Source organism: Melozone crissalis, unplaced genomic scaffold, assembly GCF_028551555.1.
Source record: "Melozone crissalis strain CALT ecotype California unplaced genomic scaffold, PUWL_Pcris_2 ptg000014l_1, whole genome shotgun sequence".
Classification (NCBI taxonomy): Eukaryota; Metazoa; Chordata; class Aves; order Passeriformes; family Passerellidae; genus Melozone; species Melozone crissalis.
The window spans coordinates 1,899,327-1,916,227 of NW_026535792.1; the positions used below are offsets into that span (position 1 = coordinate 1,899,327).

The window sequence follows — 16,901 nt, forward strand, 5'->3', positions numbered from 1 at the left end:
GAGGGACATAGACATAGTGACGGGAGTGTGACGAGTCCTTCCTTTTCCGGTCGGGGCGCGGCGCAGGCGGGCGGCCGCACGAGCAGCTCCGCCGCCATGGTGAGGGGAGCGCCGGGCCCGGCCCGGGGCAGCGGGGACCGGGGGGAAGCGGGGAGGACAGCGGGGCCGGCCCGGGGGAGCCGGGTCCAGCGGGCAGGGCCGAGCCACGGGCAGCTCGGGGGCCCGCGCTGGCGGCGTGGGGCGCGCGGCCGCCATTTTGGGCCCGTCAGGGCTCGGCGGCCGCGTGGAGCCCGTGAGCCACCGAGCGGGGCCGGGCCGGGGAGGCCGCGGGAGGGAGCTCGGCCTGGTCGGCCCAAAGTTCTCCTTTCCATGGGCACGGAAAGGGATGGGATGTGTCCCCATCGCCATCTAGCAGCGCTTTGTAGTTTCCTGATGTATTTATCTAAAGCGAAACAGGCCCCACGGGAGCGTTTGCGCCCATCTAGAGTGGGAAGAACGGCTTGCATGTATTTCTTATTTTAACCTATTTTTTTTTGCAAAACAGGTTTTAAGAGGCCTTGGTTTAGAATCAGGTTGCAAATGAACAGTTTTTCTTGCCAATACAGCTGAGATTGTGCTCAGATGCCTTCACCCTAGCCGAGTTTGTTGCTTGTGTTGGGGTCTGGGTTAACACTAGGGGCCCTAGCCTTGCGTGGGACCAGTGTCACATGCAGAGATGGTGCTATTGGCTACTTAGTTTGGAGTTCGGAAGCATTTTAATACCTCTAAAATGAACTGCAGGTGGGAAGGGGAAGCAAAATGCTTTGCTTGTACAGTTACCACCAGATTAATTAACAACCGATAAAACATAATGCTAAAACATTTTTTTTAAAAGCTGCTGCTCATCCTCTGGCTATTTTTGGGCATCCTTTCAGCCTTTTGACAGACAGCTGGTGCTGAGAGCAGCTTTATTTTTCAGTGCACAAATTTTAAAGCATCAGGGGTCGTTCAGTGTCCTCTGACACTGATGAGCTGGTTACAGTATTTCTTAAATGAATTACAAATGTTTGGTTAACACAGGTGGGTTTTTTAAATAGTAGCTGGGAGGTAGTTTGGAGGGGGTTTATTACAGAGCCCAGAGGCCGAATTGTATCAATTCCTTGGGAATGCAGGTGCAGCTCTCTGGGGTGAGCTCTGGAGCACAATATTGCTGTGATGATGTAATTTGCGTCTTATCCAGTGCCCAGCGACAGTTGCCTGCTGTCAGTGTGCTGGCGCTGCCGAGCTGACGACTCCTCTGTTCTGAGCAATACCTCAGGGGTTCCAACACCAGGAACTCCCTCCACTCTGTACTTAATAGGTTTGTGCCTCCCCAGGCTTGCGCTCGGCCGCTGATCTCCGTGTACTCCGAGAAGGGGGAGGCGTCGGGCAAGAACGTGACGCTGCCCGCCGTGTTCAAGGCGCCCATCCGGCCCGACGTGGTCAACTTCGTGCACACCAACCTGCGCAAGAACAACCGGCAGCCCTACGCCGTCAGCGAGCTCGCAGGTACGGCTGGGCACTCCCAGCGCTGCCCCTTGTGCTGTTCAGCTGCTGAGTGCTATGCTGTGTGCACTGCTGCAGTCTGAGCTGCACATGAGGGATGGGGAGCTCCCTGCACAGAGCAGGGACACAAAACAATTCCTTCTCTAGCTGGGCACCAAGGACAGATGATCCAAGTCTCAGCCCAGGAGCACAAACACCGTGGGCTGGAGAGAGAAAAACAAGAAGGATGGGACTGCATAAGCTAAAGATGTAATTGGGCAATTAACACCAATATGCTAATAGACCAAAACTTATAAAATATGAGACCCCATGACCAGGCATCCATTTTTGTGACCATTTTGGTTCATCTTGGGTGTAGCCCTGGCTGGGCTCTTGTAGTGCAGCCCTGACTGCCCAAGGTGTATCCTCCTGATAAATAAGCCTCCCTACTTTATTTAACTCCATCTAGCCTCTGTTCCAGGCCAGCCTTCACAAGGCATCAGGGCTGCACTGCAGAGAGCTCACATGGAAATTAAGCTGGAGTTAGGATAAGAGAAGTGCTTATCTGTGGAGTTCTGTGTAAAAGGCAAGGCTAGTTGTTAACAGTGTGGTTTTAAATGGTTTAAAATGCAGCAGTTTTATTATTCTGAGGGGGTATTCTATGGTCTTGCTTGAAGTGCACATTGCTGGAGGTATCACAGCCCTCAGATGAAATCATCATTGCAGGAAAAACGTAACATGGCTGAAAGTGTTCCAGGTGAAATCCCTGCTCTACATTGACCTCGTAAAACTTGCTTGAGGCATTCTCCCAGGAAAAACTGGGAGAATGGGCATTTGTTAGATTTGCTTCTCTTGTTTGTGCAGATAACTTCTGCTTCCCAAGAAGTCTGTGCTGGGAACATGCCTTCTAAACCTTATTTCTAAGTTTCACACAAACATCCTAACTTGCTATGTACAGCAGTGCCATATCAGCCCTCCAGATTGAGGATCAAGCGTAAACTAAGTCTTAAAGATGTTAGGTCAGAATCAGGTACATTAACAGACTAGGATTAAGTTTTCTTGATCAAGATTTGTTACACTGACATGATGAGATTCCACTTCATTGGTCCGTGTTTCTGAAACACATGATTGGGTGGAAGTTCTGATCGGTGCCCTGAGTTCAGCATCCCTCTGACTGCGGGAGCATGGCAGTGCTGTCACCTGAATGACCCTCACAATGTCTCTCTATCTGTTGCAGGTCACCAGACCAGTGCTGAGTCATGGGGTACTGGCAGAGCTGTTGCTCGAATCCCGCGTGTCCGGGGTGGTGGCACTCACCGCTCTGGCCAGGGTGCCTTTGGCAACGTATCCTTCCATGGCTGTGCTGGCTCAGCCAGCAGAAACGTTTTTAATTATCTAAATGTTAGAGATGGAATCTTTTTCTTGAGGTAATGGCTGCAGCTCAGATTGATGTGATGTGATTCCCACTCTCAAACCACATGAGCCATTCTGTCTTGCCATGATGTCGTAATTTGCGCCTTACCCTGTGCCCAGGGACAGTTGCCTGCTGTCAGAATCCTGGCACAGGTGGTTGACGACCCATTAATGCTGAGCAAGCAATAAGGAGTCACTTTGGGATAAGAAAGCTCCACGAAGTTGTCCTTAACTGCAGCTCCCAGATGTGTCGTGGTGGCCGCATGTTCGCCCCGACCAAGACCTGGCGGCGCTGGCACCGCAGGGTGAACATCATGCAGAAGCGTTACGCCATCTGCTCTGCTCTGGCTGCCTCGGCCCTGCCAGCTCTGGTCATGTCCAAAGGTGAGAATTCTGCCTCTGCAATTGTTTGTCTGAGCCAGCGTTGGTTACTTGGGCTGGCTTAGATGGACTCTTGCAGTGTGGTTTGATTTCTGTTCGTGGAGGCAAAGACCTGACACTTGGGTACACAAAGTCCTGTGTGAGACCTGTAAGACCCTGGAACTTCACTGCTCTGGTTACTGTGCTTGACTTCGTTTAATGAATTTCTGTCATGAATTTAATTTATCATAAATTATTTATGAATATACAAAAAAATAACCTTGAGGAATGGTCCAGCCAAGGTCAGTGAGCAGTACTGAGTGTCTTGTGAAATCCTGTCTAGGCCACCGTATCGAGGAGATTCCAGAACTTCCTCTGGTTGTTGAGGACAAGGTTGAGGGCTACAAGAAGACCAAGGAAGCTGTTCTCCTCCTGAAGAAGCTTAAAGCTTGGAATGACATCAAAAAGGTGAGCTGGGAAGGTGTGATCTGAAGGGCAGAACCCAGGTGATTCAGCCGTGCAGTTATTAGAGTAGGAATTTGAATAGTTCTGTGCTTTGACTCTGGAGAATGATGAACATGTCACCGGTCCGTGTTGCAGATGTGCAGTGACGATGGTGAAGTTCTGACCATGTTGTGTTGGGTCTGGCTGCTGGGCTGTGGGCCCTTGGGATGTTGAGTTTCTGCTTTTCCCAGGTTTACGCCTCCCAGCGCATGCGGGCCGGGAAGGGCAAGATGAGGAATCGGCGCCGCATCCAGCGCAGGGGACCCTGCATCATCTACAACGAGGACAACGGCATCATCAGAGCTTTCCGGAACATCCCCGGTAACTAACCTGGGACACGCTCCCTGCTCTGCTGGGACACTGCCTGGAATGATGAGATTCCACTTCATGGTCCGTGTTTCTGAAACACATGATTGAGTGGAAGTGCTGACTGGCTGCAGTGGTTGATCTTTCTAAGAACCTGCTGGGGTGATGTTTAGGGTGTTGGTGACAAATATTGCAGCTGTTCCAGCCCTCAACTGTGTTTGGGGCAGTTAAAAATGAGGCTGGTTAGTTTGCCACTGGAAATAGGCTTATTATTAATTTAAAATTTAGTAGATGTTCATACTGAGGTATGTGTAGCTGTGTAATATCAAAGCTAAAAACCCTCAGCCTCTTTCTACATCTTATCTACTGCTTAGCCTCACAATCCTCAATTTCAATCACAAACTGAAGAGGTTGCTTTGCCTGCTTTCCCGCAGGAATCACTCTGCTGAACGTGAACAAGCTGAACCTGCTGCGCCTCGCTCCCGGGGGCCACGTGGGGCGTTTCTGCATCTGGACCGAGAGCGCGTTCCGCAAGCTGGACGATCTGTACGGCACCTGGCGCAAGGCAGCCACGCTCAAGAGCGACTACAAGTGAGTCAGCCGGGGGGCAGGAAGGTTTCCCCTTTTTCCCAGGAAAAGGGATACCGGGGCTTGCTCCTGAATGTGGTGAATTAGCCGTGATTCTATCACCCACTCACACTCTGAATGTTGGTTTTGCAGCCTGCCCATGCACAAGATGACCAATACGGATATTGGAAGAATCATGAGAAGCCAGGAAATCCAGAAAGCCCTGCGTGCTCCAAAGTGAGTGATTTGATTTCATGAACAAAGGCTGTGTGGGGAGGTTTGAAATTGGTTTCAGGCTGGGATTTCCTAATTTCTGGGTATGAACACAAGGCGTTGCAGCTGTCCAGATCTCAGGGAGAATTTAGCAGAAGTGGCGTTGCGAAATACACTGATGATACAACGTGGCTGTGCTTTTCAGGAAGAAGATTCAGCGCAGGGTCCTGAAGAAGAACCCACTGAAGAACCTGAGAATCATGATCAAGCTGAACCCGTACGCCAAAACCATGCGGCGCAACACCATCCTGCGGCACGCGCAGAACGTGAGTGGGTGCCAGGGCTGGGGCTGGGCTTCAGGTGGTGCCCTGACTGATCATCTCTCTGTCTGTTCTAGCACAAACTCAAAGAAGAGAAGAAAGCCAAGGCCCTGGCTAAGCTGGCAGCTGCCAAGGCCCCGGCTGCACCCAAGGCAGAGCCCCCTGCCAAGAAGGCCAAGACAGCCAAGGCCGCCAAGCCCGCGGCAAAGGCCGAGGCCAAGGCATAACCGCTGCCGTGCTGCCCCGGGGTTCCCGCGGGGGCTGTGCCCGCGGGCTGTCCCTAATAAACGTTGTTGGAATACGGAAAGCCGTGTCGGGTGTGCGTGTGCGAGCAGCGTTCGAACTTCCGGGGCGAGGAGGAGGAGGAGGAGGGCGGCGTGGCTGAGGCCGAGCCCGCGGGTGCAGTGACCGGCGGTGGCCGCGCGGGGGCGGCCGCGGTGCGGCGCTGTGGCGTCAGGCGGGCGGGCCGTGACGTCAGGGGGCGGGGCGGTTGGTCGGTGCCCCGGCGGGGACGATGCTGAGCCGGCTGCAGGAGCTGCGCCGCGAGGAGGAGACGCTGCTGCGGGTCAAGGCGGCGCTGCACGACCAGCTCCGCCGGCTGCGGGTGCGCGGGGACTGCCGGGGCTGCGGGGGCGGCCTGGGAACGGGAACGGGAGCGGCGGGGCCGGGCCTGCCCCTCAGCCCTGCGCGGCCGGGCCTGTCCCTCAGCCCTGCGCGGCCGGGCCAGCCCCTCAGCCCTGCGCGGCCGCGCTCCGCCGCGGGACGGGCCCTGCGCCCCGCCGGGGCTCGGGGAGGGAGCGGGGAATTGCTCACAGGTGCTCTGGGAAAGGGGGATCCATCTGCGGTGCTCTGAGAGGTAAAGGTAACTGTGTGCAGGGTGTATCTCAAAGAGGTAAATGTAATCGTGCAGGGTACACCTAAATGAGGTAAATGTAATTGTGCAGGGTGCATCTTAAAGAGGTAAATGTAATTGCGAATATGTGTAGGGTATATCTGTTAGAGGTACCTGTAATTGTGTGTGAATATGTACATTAGGAGCTGAATGTGCGAGTGTATGTAGGATATGTCTGTAAGCGGTAAATGTGAGTGTGATGCATGTAGGATACATTAGGAGATAAATGTGAGTGAGCACAGGATACATCTCTAAGAGGTAAATGTGAGTGTGTGTAGAGTACATCAAGAGATAAATGTGAGTATGAGCAGGATACATTGCTAAGAGGTAAATGTGAGTGCAGGGTTTGCCTTAGCTGAGGGATGGAGAAGGGATAGTTTGAGGAGTGGAACTGAAGACTACTGGGTTTAGAGACTCATGCATATCATAATAAAGGCGCTTAGAACAGAATTTAGAGCAGGAGATTTAACGAAGCTTTAACAGGTAAAAAACCCAGAGTTCGGAGTGGGAATTGATAAACAGGGTTAGGCAGGGGAGTGTCCCGGGGGTGCCGTTGCCAGCGCCGGGGTGCGGTGACAGTGCCGGGATGCAGTGACAGTGCTGGGATGCCGTGACAATGCCGGGATGCAGTGACAGTGCCGGGGTGCGGTGACAATGCTGGGATGCGGTGACAATGCCGGGGTGCGGTGACAATGCCGGGATGCGGTGACAGTGCCGGCAGTGCTCAGTGCGGTCCCTGCAGGTGGAGGAGCTGGCGCTGCAGTCCATGATCAGGGCCGGCGAGGAGAACGTCTCTGTGCCCCTGCCAGCCCTGGCCGAGGACACTCAGCAGGTAAGGGGGTCCCTGGGCTCGGAGGGGGCCCCACGGCTGGCTGGGAGCATGAACAGAGCTCTGCATGGTTCTCCTGTGCAGCTCCTCGTGTCACCTCACTGATGCTTCCCATCACTGCAAAGCTCACTGTACAATGTCAGTTCTGCTGCTGGTGTTTTGCGGGTTTCACCTTTTCCCATCCCCAGAAGCAGCACGGTGTTTCCAGGGGCATTGGGAAATAGCTGTGTGCTGCAGGCTCAGTTCCCCATGTGTTAAATATTCTGTTTAATGCTTGTGACCCTGGGATGGAGGCACAGGTGCTGCTGCTTTCCACTCAATACCTGGCCAGCCTGGCCCAGGTGCAGCTTTGCCATGGAGAGCAGGGCCTTGTTGCTGTGCTGGGCCCTCAGTTCCAGCTCTGGGATCTTTAATTAACAGTGACTGCACAGCTCTAACAGTGATTGAGAAGTGTTTGGTGTTTGTGCTGGGTTTGGTAATCAGCCCTTTTCTCTGACAGACTCTTGGGCAGATGGACAATGAGGCTGCCATCAATCAAACTGAGTTACACCTCAGTCTTCAGGATGATAAAGAGGAGGAGGAGGAGGAAGAGGAGGAGGAATCTGATTCTTGAGAGATCAGAGATGGTTTTTAATACAGACTCAGGAATTTCTTCTTCATTCATCTGAAACTCACCAAGTGATTTCCATGTTGTGCTGTGTGGGTATGAACTGTTTGACATGCCAGAGTCGAGGGCAGTGACACTGAACACGGGAACTTCCCAGGCTGGGCACATCTTGACTCAGATGTTGAAAGAATGAAAATCTGCTGCACAAATATGTAGCATAATCCATTCCACATTTCGAACCTAATGTAGCTCTTACAACATCTCTGTATGTGGAAGGGAGAAGCAAATGATCAACCAGACCAATTAACACATGCACTAAAAGCAATAACTTGTCTGTTCTCACTTTCTGATGTGAGAAACAAATCCAGGTCCTGGAGCTGCTGCTGCCCCAGTGATAACATCCTAACCTCATTTGCTTAAACTGGCAGTTTAAGATACAGAAAGATGAGAAAAGATGTGTCCAGGGCTGTCTCCAGCCTGCAGCTGCTGTGTTCTCAGTTCATGGAGTTACTCCGAGTCCTCCCGGTGTCAGCCCAGTTCTGGGCACAGCAGGGAGGTCCCTCTGTCCCCCTGGTGCTCTTCAGCTCTGTCAGTCTGTCCCAGAGCAGGACTTTGAACTTCTGCTCCTTCAGAGCAGCAGCAAGGAGCCTTTTATTTGTCCACAAATTGTAGACTAAGAAATGATCCGTGGTGCTCGTACTAAGCTAATACTCTTAAATTGCTGTTATTTCCTTTTTCTCTCATTGTAACCTCACAAATCAAGGCCAGGTCGTCTGATTTCATGTGATTCTCAAGGAGGATCATGAGGAGTTTAAGAACTGAGTTATAAATGGAAAGTGATGTGAAATCTCCACAATTCTTGCATTTGGAAAAGTGTCTGATGTCCTGGGGGTGGTCAGAACTGACATTCAGCCTCCAGTGAATTCCTGCCACTGTTTAATGATGTTAATTTGGCTCTTGTTTGGTTTGTACCAATGGAAACTGTTGGGATGTAAATGTGGCTTCATCCTGTACTAAAGACTATTTGGGTTTTGAGGATCCTGAATGTCTTAATGAAGGAATTCAGAACAGGAGCGAAGAGATTGTTTAACAAAGCTTTCCCAAGCCTGACAGGTAAAAAATCCCTGAAGTCTGAGCCAAAACTGCTGTGGTCAAATAAACCCTTGCAGTGATGTGTGTGAAGAGCCATCCTGGCCTTCCTTGGCACATTTCAACTCCAGAGGGTAATTTTGACTGTTGAAAAATGTTATGTGTGCCCAGCATGGTCCAGAGTAGTTTTGATGGATAGAATTCCTGCTGCTTTTGTGAACGAGTGCTTTTGGATTTGAACAGCCCAGTTCTAGTGCATGTTGCAATAAAGTTCTTTTCCTGCTGTCCTTAGAGCTGTGCTTGCAGTGCCCAAATTATTGCTGTCTGGGGGGACAACCCAAAGTGGGAGTTCAGGCTCCCAAACCTTGCTGTGCATTTCTTTAGCAAACACTAAAGGCTCTGTTTGCTGGGGTAGGTAAAGCTCAGGAAAGAGTTTAATTTACACCCTCCCAGCTGTCACTTCAGGTCTCACTGCAGCCAGGACAGGCCTGGATTGTCCAGGAGTCATTTCCTGCCCCTGCTGGCCCGGGCTGTGCCAGCCCTTTGATACCTGATCCTTTGGCCATGTGGAAGTTCATGGCCCTCTGATGGGGATTCCTGCTGGGGAAGAATTTCAGGCATTTCCTCATCCCAAGCATCCTTTCAAAGAGCTGAAATTTATAGTGCAGTGACCAGATTAAAAGCCTTGGTCAAGTTTTAAAAAAAGCTTCAAGAAGTTACTTGATAATATATTTATTAAGAGAACCCATTGCTAAACATCTGAGAGAATAAAACAATAAAGGATTTTCATACACTTTTAGACACTGAACACAGTTGTCATGACTCTTTAGGTTAAAAGAAAGCAAAGTGCTTGGATCATTGTCTTGATTCCATAGGACACTTCCAAGAACTAACTTTTAAAAATCAATTAGAAAGACATACATCACTAAATCCAAGGATGATGATATGTTCGAAAAATAAATATAGAAATATGAACAAGTCTACAATTAGAATATCGCCCTGTGCATTCTGAGAAATGCAGAGCTCTTGCCTTCTTCACCTGCAAAGAGAGAGAGATCTCTAGACAACAGCAAAATTGGAGCCTAACTTTTGGGAACAGCTGGGCAGCAGCAAAGCATGCTCACAGACAGGCTCGGAGCATCCCGACCCCGAGCCCAGGAGCTCGGGGAAAGCATGATTGAAGTACCAACGATTTACAAAGAGTCTTGATAAGGTTCAAACAAGCCAGGGGCCAACCCCCCCCGCCCCAGTGATATTTTCATTAAGAAAGAATATCCATAATCACCTAAAATCAGCAAGCACTGGAACTTACACAGCTTACATTTGGTCAGTGAACGACGGAACCCGGAACGATACCAATTAGTTTAGGACGAGATTTAAAACCGTTTTGGCACATGCTATCAAGACATTCTTCCTCAAGAGGTGAAATACATGTTGGAACAGGTACAAGCTGAGGAGAGAGGACCAGGAGAGCGTGGTTGTCACCAGAGGTACAGTCCAGGAGCTGGCCCCGGGCTCAGACGCCGGCGGCGTGCGTGGGGGTGCTGGGCTGGTTAAGGCCGATGGTGGAGCAGAGCCACCCCGCAAAATCCACCTCCTCCGCCTCGGATCTCTTGATGAAAGCATGGATCTGGGCACAGGAGAACAGGGTCAGGGTGCCAGCCCTCAGGCTGCTCAGGAGCAGCCCTCAGGAGCACCCACAAATCCACCTGGAGCAACCGAGCTGTGACACTTTACAGAGCACGAGGAGAAATTCCCTCAGAAAGGGAACAGCCAGAACCAGGAAAAGTATCCCAGAGGAATCCTGCCAGTGCCTCTGCACCACAGAAATGATGAGGATGTGGCTTAGGCTCTCAGGGTAATACTCTGGAAAGTGTCTGCCTGGGTGCTGAAAGGCTTTTTGTGATAAAAAGAGTCTCTTTGCATTTTGCACCATTATTGTGCAGCATGGTCAGGGAAAACCTGCAGTACAACTGAAGTGCTGGCACTACACTTAAAACCATAAAAAGATGCACTGAGACTGATCTGGTTATTTCACCCAGGGAAAAATGCAGGATGTGTGCTGAGCTCTACAGACTTTGCCAGACAAAGCTGGTAAAACAGTGACAAATCTTGTGTTTCACAACAGATGATTAAAAATGTATTTAATTAGTCCATATGGTATGTGGAGCTTTATTCTTTTGTCCTCCTAAAAGTATTAATCAATACTTTATTATTAACTAATAGACTCAAGAGAGAATTCTTTTGTTAATTAATTAAGTCACCCATTGTGATTATCAAATGGCAGACTCCACAACCCACCAGGTTTTGGTCTCCTTGACAGTCCCTGTTGTAGGAGGTGTGAGACCTGCAGCCCCTTGCTCTCTAGCTCAGAAAAGCTGCTCCTGCCCAAGCTGAGCTGCTCATGGGCCACCAGCCACCCTCAAGCCACTGCTCTGGGCAGCTGGGGAACCCAACCTGCCTGGGAAAGGGCTCTGAGATCAAATTAAAAACCTTCACTCACCATCAGCTGCTTCAAGTCGGCTCTCTCAGCAGGATTCTTAATTAAACTGGGAAAACACAAAGTGGTGCATAAGTTACACTCCATTATCTTTTAAAATAAGGCTCCAGTTGTGTCCTGTTGGTTGGACTGCTCTGGTCTGACACCACTCAATAAAAGCACCAGGTGCCTCTCAGACAGAGATGGGAGCCTGCAGTTCCCTTCTGTGGGTTCCACAGCTCCAGGTAAGAAATCCTGATTGCCTGAAACTGATGAGTGTCTAAACCAAGCTGGGGAGATAAATCCCATTTCAAGTAAAACAACATGAACCCCTTTTTATCCCTCACATTTCTTTGCCCCAAGTCTCCTCAAGTTCAGGATCAAGTAGAGCTATTGCGTGACTGTCCTTCCTCTTGGAAGCTGTAAATAGAGATATTTTATCAATAAACAAACATTTGAACTGCAATGAGCTGCCCCCTTAGCACTGGCTCAGTGCTGGCACCACTGAGGTGCAGCTGGGGCAGTGAGGAGATGGGGAATGGCTGCTGGGATGAAGGTGTTGGCTCAGGGGCAAGGACAAACCCCTGGAGCCTGCAGGATTGAGCACCCCATGGCCCAGCACTGCAGGAGGAGGTGCCTGAGCCCTGCAGGAGCTGTTTGTGCTGGGGTCACTCCCTAAGGCGTGCTCTGAGCTGCACAAAGTCAGGGCTAAAGAGGGGAATCTCCCCCAGCCTTGGGGCTCCTCTGGATGCACCTGCTGCCTGTGAGGTAATTAACACCCAAAAAGGATTGATTATGCTGATTGCAATCCTTCCATTTGCCCTGGCCTGGGGCAGGGACTCTGATTGCCAAGGGCCTGACAGACAAAGCTGAGCCCAGCATGTCCCTCTGCCACTCAGCACACAGAAAATAGAGAAAATACTCACCATTTGTTAACAAAATCTTGAAATTCAGAACCAAAGACACCATTGGGCAGTTTTGGAGGTGGCTGTAATAAATAAATACAGTTTTAAAATCAGCAATCATTCAGTGTGGGACAGTTAGATGTCCCCAGCTGAGCAAAGCTGTGCAACCCTGGCTGATCTGGGTTATTGCTCTAAACCAGATTTTCCCTGGTATGGGTGGGTTTTGTTGGGTTTTGGTTGGTTGGTTGTTCTGTTTTCTCCACACACACACCTGGATGGGGGGAGCACAGCCTCAGCTCTCATTAAGGAAGGCTCAGAGCACTAATTAGCACCCTGTCATTCCCCACAGTGCTGAGGGAAGATGCCCTGCACATCATTAGTTCCATAATCCTTTGGATGTCCCTGGCAATGAGTTGGTTCAGGCTCTGAATTCAGACAGAATTCTGACAAATAAAGAAGGGGGACTGCATAAACCTGCATATCATTGCCTCATCCTCAGGCCACAGGCTCAGGGATAAGTTCCCATCCTCACACTGAGTTCATTTTATGCACAGGGCAGACAAGGCCTGCACCCCTCCCTCACTGCAGCACAGCCTGTGCTGGAGGGAGCAGCTCCTGCTGAAGAATTTTGTGCTAAATCAGAGGTGGCACAAGAAAATCTTGCCAAACTCTGAACTACTGCAGCTTTTCAGCCCAAACTGACCCCTCAGGGGTGCTGCAATACAGGACCACAGCAGCTGCAGTGATTCAATGCAACTCCATCCCTAGAGTCAGTGCTGGCAGATTGGGGTTTATATAATATGCAAAACAGATTTGTAATCTGAGAGAATTGTGCAAGCAGATGAGTTACAGAAGCAATTTATCAATTTATCATGGCACAGGCAATGCAGGGACCCAGACACCAACTGTGCCTTTCAAATGGGTGAGCTGGACAGTTGTCAATAATTCATCCAGCTGGAACAATTGTTATCCAGCTGCTACAAATGACAGCTAACATGAGCATGCTTTTTTTGCTTTGAAAGAGAAGAGAATTGTGACTGTCATAAGGCTAAACCAGACTAAACAGCACCAACCCCAAATTCCAGGATGCTTTCAGAGTTTACAGCTGTGAAGTGCAGATTTTTAAGTTTATAAATTACCTCATTGACGATGTAATCCAGGAGTTCAAAGATTGCCATTGGGGGTCTGCTGTCTGATCCATAGGCTGGGAAGAAATGGGAGAGAAATTGGAGAAACTGGGATCAGTGACACTCTGCCTCCATGGCTTTAGGAAACCCAGGTCTGACACTTCTGGCACCCACCCAGATTTACAGGGTGCAACAGGGAAATAAATACTTTCATGCAAGGAGACATTTCCAGGTCTGACCCAAAGCATTCACTTCACTGGGATCATCCTGCTGCACTGGGATCAGCATCTTGGAGAAAACCAGAGCACCAGACTGGGATCTCAGAGTGGTTTTCGGTTTTTTATCAGTTTTTTATCAAATTATGAAGTCTGAATTTGTGAGTTCGAGCCTCACACTGGGCACCACTTTGTGGAGTTTTGGGGTTTTTTTGTTAAGGTTGGGATTAAATGTGTGAGATGGTATTTCTTGTTCAGACTCAGATGTTCATTGGTTCTTATCTATATTATAGTCTCACAAATTTTGAGTTTTACAGCACTTAAAACTAAAAATGGAGTTCTATCTTTCTCTCTACAAGGCTTTTTAAGGGCAAACTGTCTAATTAGGAAATGACACTTCAATTATTTTTACTTTTAACCTAATAACTAACTACCCGTGGCTCACAATGTGGACTTTTTTATCTAATTACACAAAACCACCCAAACCCATGGAGAAGGAGGTGAAGAAGAAGGAGCAGCTTCTGCTCTAAAACTTCTATCTTGTTTTATATATATCTTTTATATCTTGTTTTATTCTATCTATATCTATATAGATATAATATATATCTTGTTTATATATATCTTTTATATCTTGTTTTATTCTATCTTGTTATATTCTAAAACCTTAAACTCTAGGTTTTTCACTATGTGATATTACACATTTCTATCCAAACTGCACGCCCACAATCCCAGCTCTATCATTCCATTTTGGAAGCCTTCTCCAGGGCCCCAGGTCAATGCAGTTTTCTCTTGTGGGTCAGTGCCTGGCAGCACAGAAATCTGAAATTCTCACAGCCAGGGTTCCAAATCTCAGTGCTGGGGCTGCTCACAAGAGCCACCACCAAAAGGTCTCTGGTGCTCTGCTCCCACAGGCTCCTCACAGTGAAGCTGAGCCAGGTGCCCAACACACCCCTGATTTGTAGAAGTTCAAATCCCCCCTGTGCAGCCCAGGATGAGTTAACAGCACCTTGAAGCTGTCAGGAGATCAGGGTGAGGTTGTGACTCACAGCTCATGGGCCGGCCGGGCGCTCTTTGCCGGGGCGAGGTCTCTGTGACTGGAGAATCCCCCTCCACGGGGCAGCCAAACATCAGCTCCAGCTCCTTGGAGTCAGGAGGGGGAATGGGGTACCTGCCAATGGCCATCTCCACCAGGGACAGCCCCATGCTCCAGATGTCAGACTGCACCGAGTAGTGAGTGCCCTGCAGCCTCTCGGGCTGCAAAACACAGGGGAGGGGAGGGGAGGCAGCTCTGTGACAAGGAGGTACCAAAAAATGACATTCTGCAATAACCTGCATCAATCAAAGCATGGAACCCCAACTCATTAGCACAGCATGCTCCAATGGTAATTTTGGACTTCTTGGTATTTTCCTGGAGTTCCCCAAACTTTCCAGCACTGCAAACAAGTGTGAGACTTCAGGAATTACTCTCTTACGTGCTGTTTGATTTCTTTGGCACACATCTAATGGAACTCTAACACAAGGCTCTGCAGGCAAAACCTGTTTTGTATTGTCTTTAGGAGATTCACAGATTGTTAAGATATTTAGGTATGGGATTTTTTGGCCAGTTGAATGATGATCAGAAGTGTATCTGACTATTGCAGTCCCACTGCTTCACAGATCCTCAGTTCTGAGCAGTGTTTCCACATCCTGCTGCTGCCAAACCAGCACACGAGTGCTGCACCAACTCCTTTTGCTTCATTTCTGCACCTGCTTTGTCAGTTTGTGTTCAGTGCTGAATATGGTTCCTGAAATTATTAATACATTGATGTACTTCACCCTTTAATCCATTTTTACTAAAAGTTCTCAAAGAAAACATTCACTTTTCTGTATTCTTTTTAAAATCAAGATCATATTTTACCAAAATGGTACAGATTCTTCTGATATCATGCACATATTGGAAAAATACATATGCAATTTGAAACTCCCTCTCAGAGAAGGTGAGAATGCAGTAAAGCCTCTTCCTTCTGCCATAAGGGGGTGATAGTTTTGTTTACTTTGTTTTGTAGCATTTACTGAGATGATATTTGAGTTTTCTCCAGTGTCTCCCCTCAGTCAGCTCCAAAACCACCTGGACAAACTACACAACTGCTGGACAGCAATAGAGATGTCCAAATCCCAAGATTTTCATACAATGTAAGTGTAAAGGAAGGTGGGTGGATGAGAAAGAGCAGGAAACAGAGAGAGCACTTGTTATATAAATATAAATATAAATAACATTAAAATCTAGAAATCTGTTCAAGTTAAACAGTGTTGTTTTTCCACACCTCCCTGTGGTAAAAAGGGATGTTTGCATGTAATAATTCTGTATGGTTTTGTGTGTATAGATGTGTGCCAAAGGAGCTACTGCAAGAGAAGATCCCTCAGACACCACCAGGACAAAATCCCCCTCGTGGCTTGGTCTGTGATGCCAGAGAGCAAAGTGAAACCCCCCAGGTAAAACCCTCAGCCTGTAAAAAGAACAAACTGAAGGAAACTGAAGGCAGAGAGCACTTGGCTCTCATCCCTGCTCCTGAGGAGCCAGGGCAAGGCAGGAGCATGGCTGAGCTGAGCTGTGGGTTTGGTTTTGTTCATTAGCAGCAGCCCCCAGAGGTGAGAACTTCACCCCAGCCTGGTTTCAGGTGTGTCACCAAGAGAAATGACACAGAGACAGTGCAGGGCTCCTGCTGAACAGAGCCAGCATTAAAGCTTTTTTCTGTAAGCCCAAGCCCACACAGCTCCAACCCTCCAGCCAGAGCTGGGAACAGGAGCAGCAGCTCGTGGTGTGCTGCAAAGGGTGTGAGAATGAGAGAGCTGCTACTGCCACGAGCTGGGGCTGCAATCACACAGAGAGCTCCTCTGCAAAGAGCTTCCAGGGTGTTCCTCATGCCCAGAAACACAGAACAGCCTGGGACAGCCCCACATTAACTCCCTGCCCTCTGCCAGGATCTCTCCTGTGGCTGCGCTTTGCCTGCAGAGCCAGTCCAGCAAATGCTGGATGAGAGAACCCAAGGAAAACAAAATAAACTGGGCTTTTCTGAGAGACAACCCCCAAAGGCAACAACTGGCTGGGTTCTGCAGAGCAGACACAGCCCCAGCTCTTCTGCAGGACTATAAATACTCCAAGGTTTTGGCTTTTCCTGCAACAGCTCTTCCCTCACACACACAATCTGATGTGACACCAGAATGTTCCTGGAATGCAGGAGGAGCTGAACCAGGAACAGCAACAGTTGGTTCTTGTTTGATCACCAGAACTGGGACAACTCAAGCCTAACAAACTCAGAGCTGTGTAATGTGGATTTAGATCTGTACTTACAGACATGTAGGAGCGTGTGCCAACAAAGGAGTTTGCCATGGAATCTATCAGCTGCCCACTGACACCAAAGTCACAAAGCTTGATTTCACCTCTAGAGTTTACCAAAATATTGGATGGTTTAACATCTGGGGAAAAAAAAAAATGGATGATTTAGGAGATAAAACAGGAAATCTGACAATGCAAGGTGAGAATTCTCATGTGCCTCCCTTTGCTTCCCTTCTGTGACACAATTCTGGCCCTC

General features: G+C 49.1%; 3 protein-coding genes and 4 non-coding genes across 7 annotated transcripts in view; 6 read left to right on the plus strand and 1 right to left on the minus strand.

Moving 5' to 3' along the window:
* Positions 1–69: 69 nt before the first annotated feature.
* Positions 70–5,493, plus strand: RPL4 (ribosomal protein L4). Its single transcript, XM_054272765.1, has 10 exons — positions 70–99; positions 1,356–1,527; positions 2,741–2,847; positions 3,162–3,300; positions 3,620–3,744; positions 3,972–4,101; positions 4,521–4,677; positions 4,807–4,890; positions 5,072–5,192; positions 5,264–5,493. The coding sequence occupies exons 1-10, from the start codon at positions 97–99 to the stop codon at positions 5,411–5,413; spliced, it is 1,188 nt and encodes a 395-aa protein (XP_054128740.1). The 5' UTR covers positions 70–96; the 3' UTR covers positions 5,414–5,493.
* Positions 1,188–1,288, plus strand: LOC128935107 (small nucleolar RNA SNORD16). Its single transcript, XR_008482923.1, has one exon. It is a non-coding gene; the product is annotated as a small nucleolar RNA SNORD16 (small nucleolar RNA).
* LOC128935105 (small nucleolar RNA SNORD18) lies at positions 2,582–2,652 on the plus strand. Its single transcript, XR_008482921.1, has one exon. It is a non-coding gene; the product is annotated as a small nucleolar RNA SNORD18 (small nucleolar RNA).
* On the plus strand, positions 2,998–3,097 carry LOC128935106 (small nucleolar RNA SNORD16). The gene has a single exon (XR_008482922.1). It is a non-coding gene; the product is annotated as a small nucleolar RNA SNORD16 (small nucleolar RNA).
* Positions 4,145–4,214, plus strand: LOC128935104 (small nucleolar RNA SNORD18). Its single transcript, XR_008482920.1, has one exon. It is a non-coding gene; the product is annotated as a small nucleolar RNA SNORD18 (small nucleolar RNA).
* Positions 5,494–5,677: 184 nt separating the features above from the next.
* On the plus strand, positions 5,678–8,894 carry SNAPC5 (small nuclear RNA activating complex polypeptide 5). The gene is made up of 3 exons (XM_054272699.1): positions 5,678–5,790; positions 6,821–6,910; positions 7,407–8,894. The coding sequence occupies exons 1-3, from the start codon at positions 5,701–5,703 to the stop codon at positions 7,518–7,520; spliced, it is 294 nt and encodes a 97-aa protein (XP_054128674.1). The 5' UTR covers positions 5,678–5,700; the 3' UTR covers positions 7,521–8,894.
* Positions 8,895–9,319: 425 nt separating this feature from the next.
* MAP2K1 (mitogen-activated protein kinase kinase 1) overlaps positions 9,320–16,901 on the minus strand; it is a 32,078-nt gene continuing 24,496 nt past the window's right edge. Inside the window, exons 6-11 of the mRNA XM_054272698.1 lie at positions 16,661–16,785; positions 14,376–14,583; positions 13,127–13,191; positions 12,009–12,070; positions 11,107–11,152; positions 9,320–10,233 (exon numbers count right to left, since the gene is read on the minus strand). Of these exons, the coding sequence (XP_054128673.1) occupies positions 10,120–10,233; positions 11,107–11,152; positions 12,009–12,070; positions 13,127–13,191; positions 14,376–14,583; positions 16,661–16,785 (620 nt within the window). The 3' untranslated portion in view covers positions 9,320–10,119. The remainder of the gene's footprint in view (positions 10,234–11,106; positions 11,153–12,008; positions 12,071–13,126; positions 13,192–14,375; positions 14,584–16,660; positions 16,786–16,901) is intronic.

Excerpts from the sequence above, each read along its gene's own strand:
- SNAPC5 (XM_054272699.1), top strand. The coding sequence starts at position 5,701 with ATGCTGAGCCGGCTGCAGGAGCTGCGCCGCGAGGAGGAGACGCTGCTG. Across the intron at positions 5,791-6,820 it reads ACCAGCTCCGCCGGCTGCGG|GTGGAGGAGCTGGCGCTGCA; the intron begins GTGCGCGGGGAC and ends CGGTCCCTGCAG. Across the intron at positions 6,911-7,406 it reads TGGCCGAGGACACTCAGCAG|ACTCTTGGGCAGATGGACAA; the intron begins GTAAGGGGGTCC and ends TTTCTCTGACAG.
- RPL4 (XM_054272765.1), top strand. Across the intron at positions 1,528-2,740 it reads CGCCGTCAGCGAGCTCGCAG|GTCACCAGACCAGTGCTGAG; the intron begins GTACGGCTGGGC and ends TATCTGTTGCAG. Across the intron at positions 2,848-3,161 it reads GCCAGGGTGCCTTTGGCAAC|ATGTGTCGTGGTGGCCGCAT; the intron begins GTATCCTTCCAT and ends TGCAGCTCCCAG.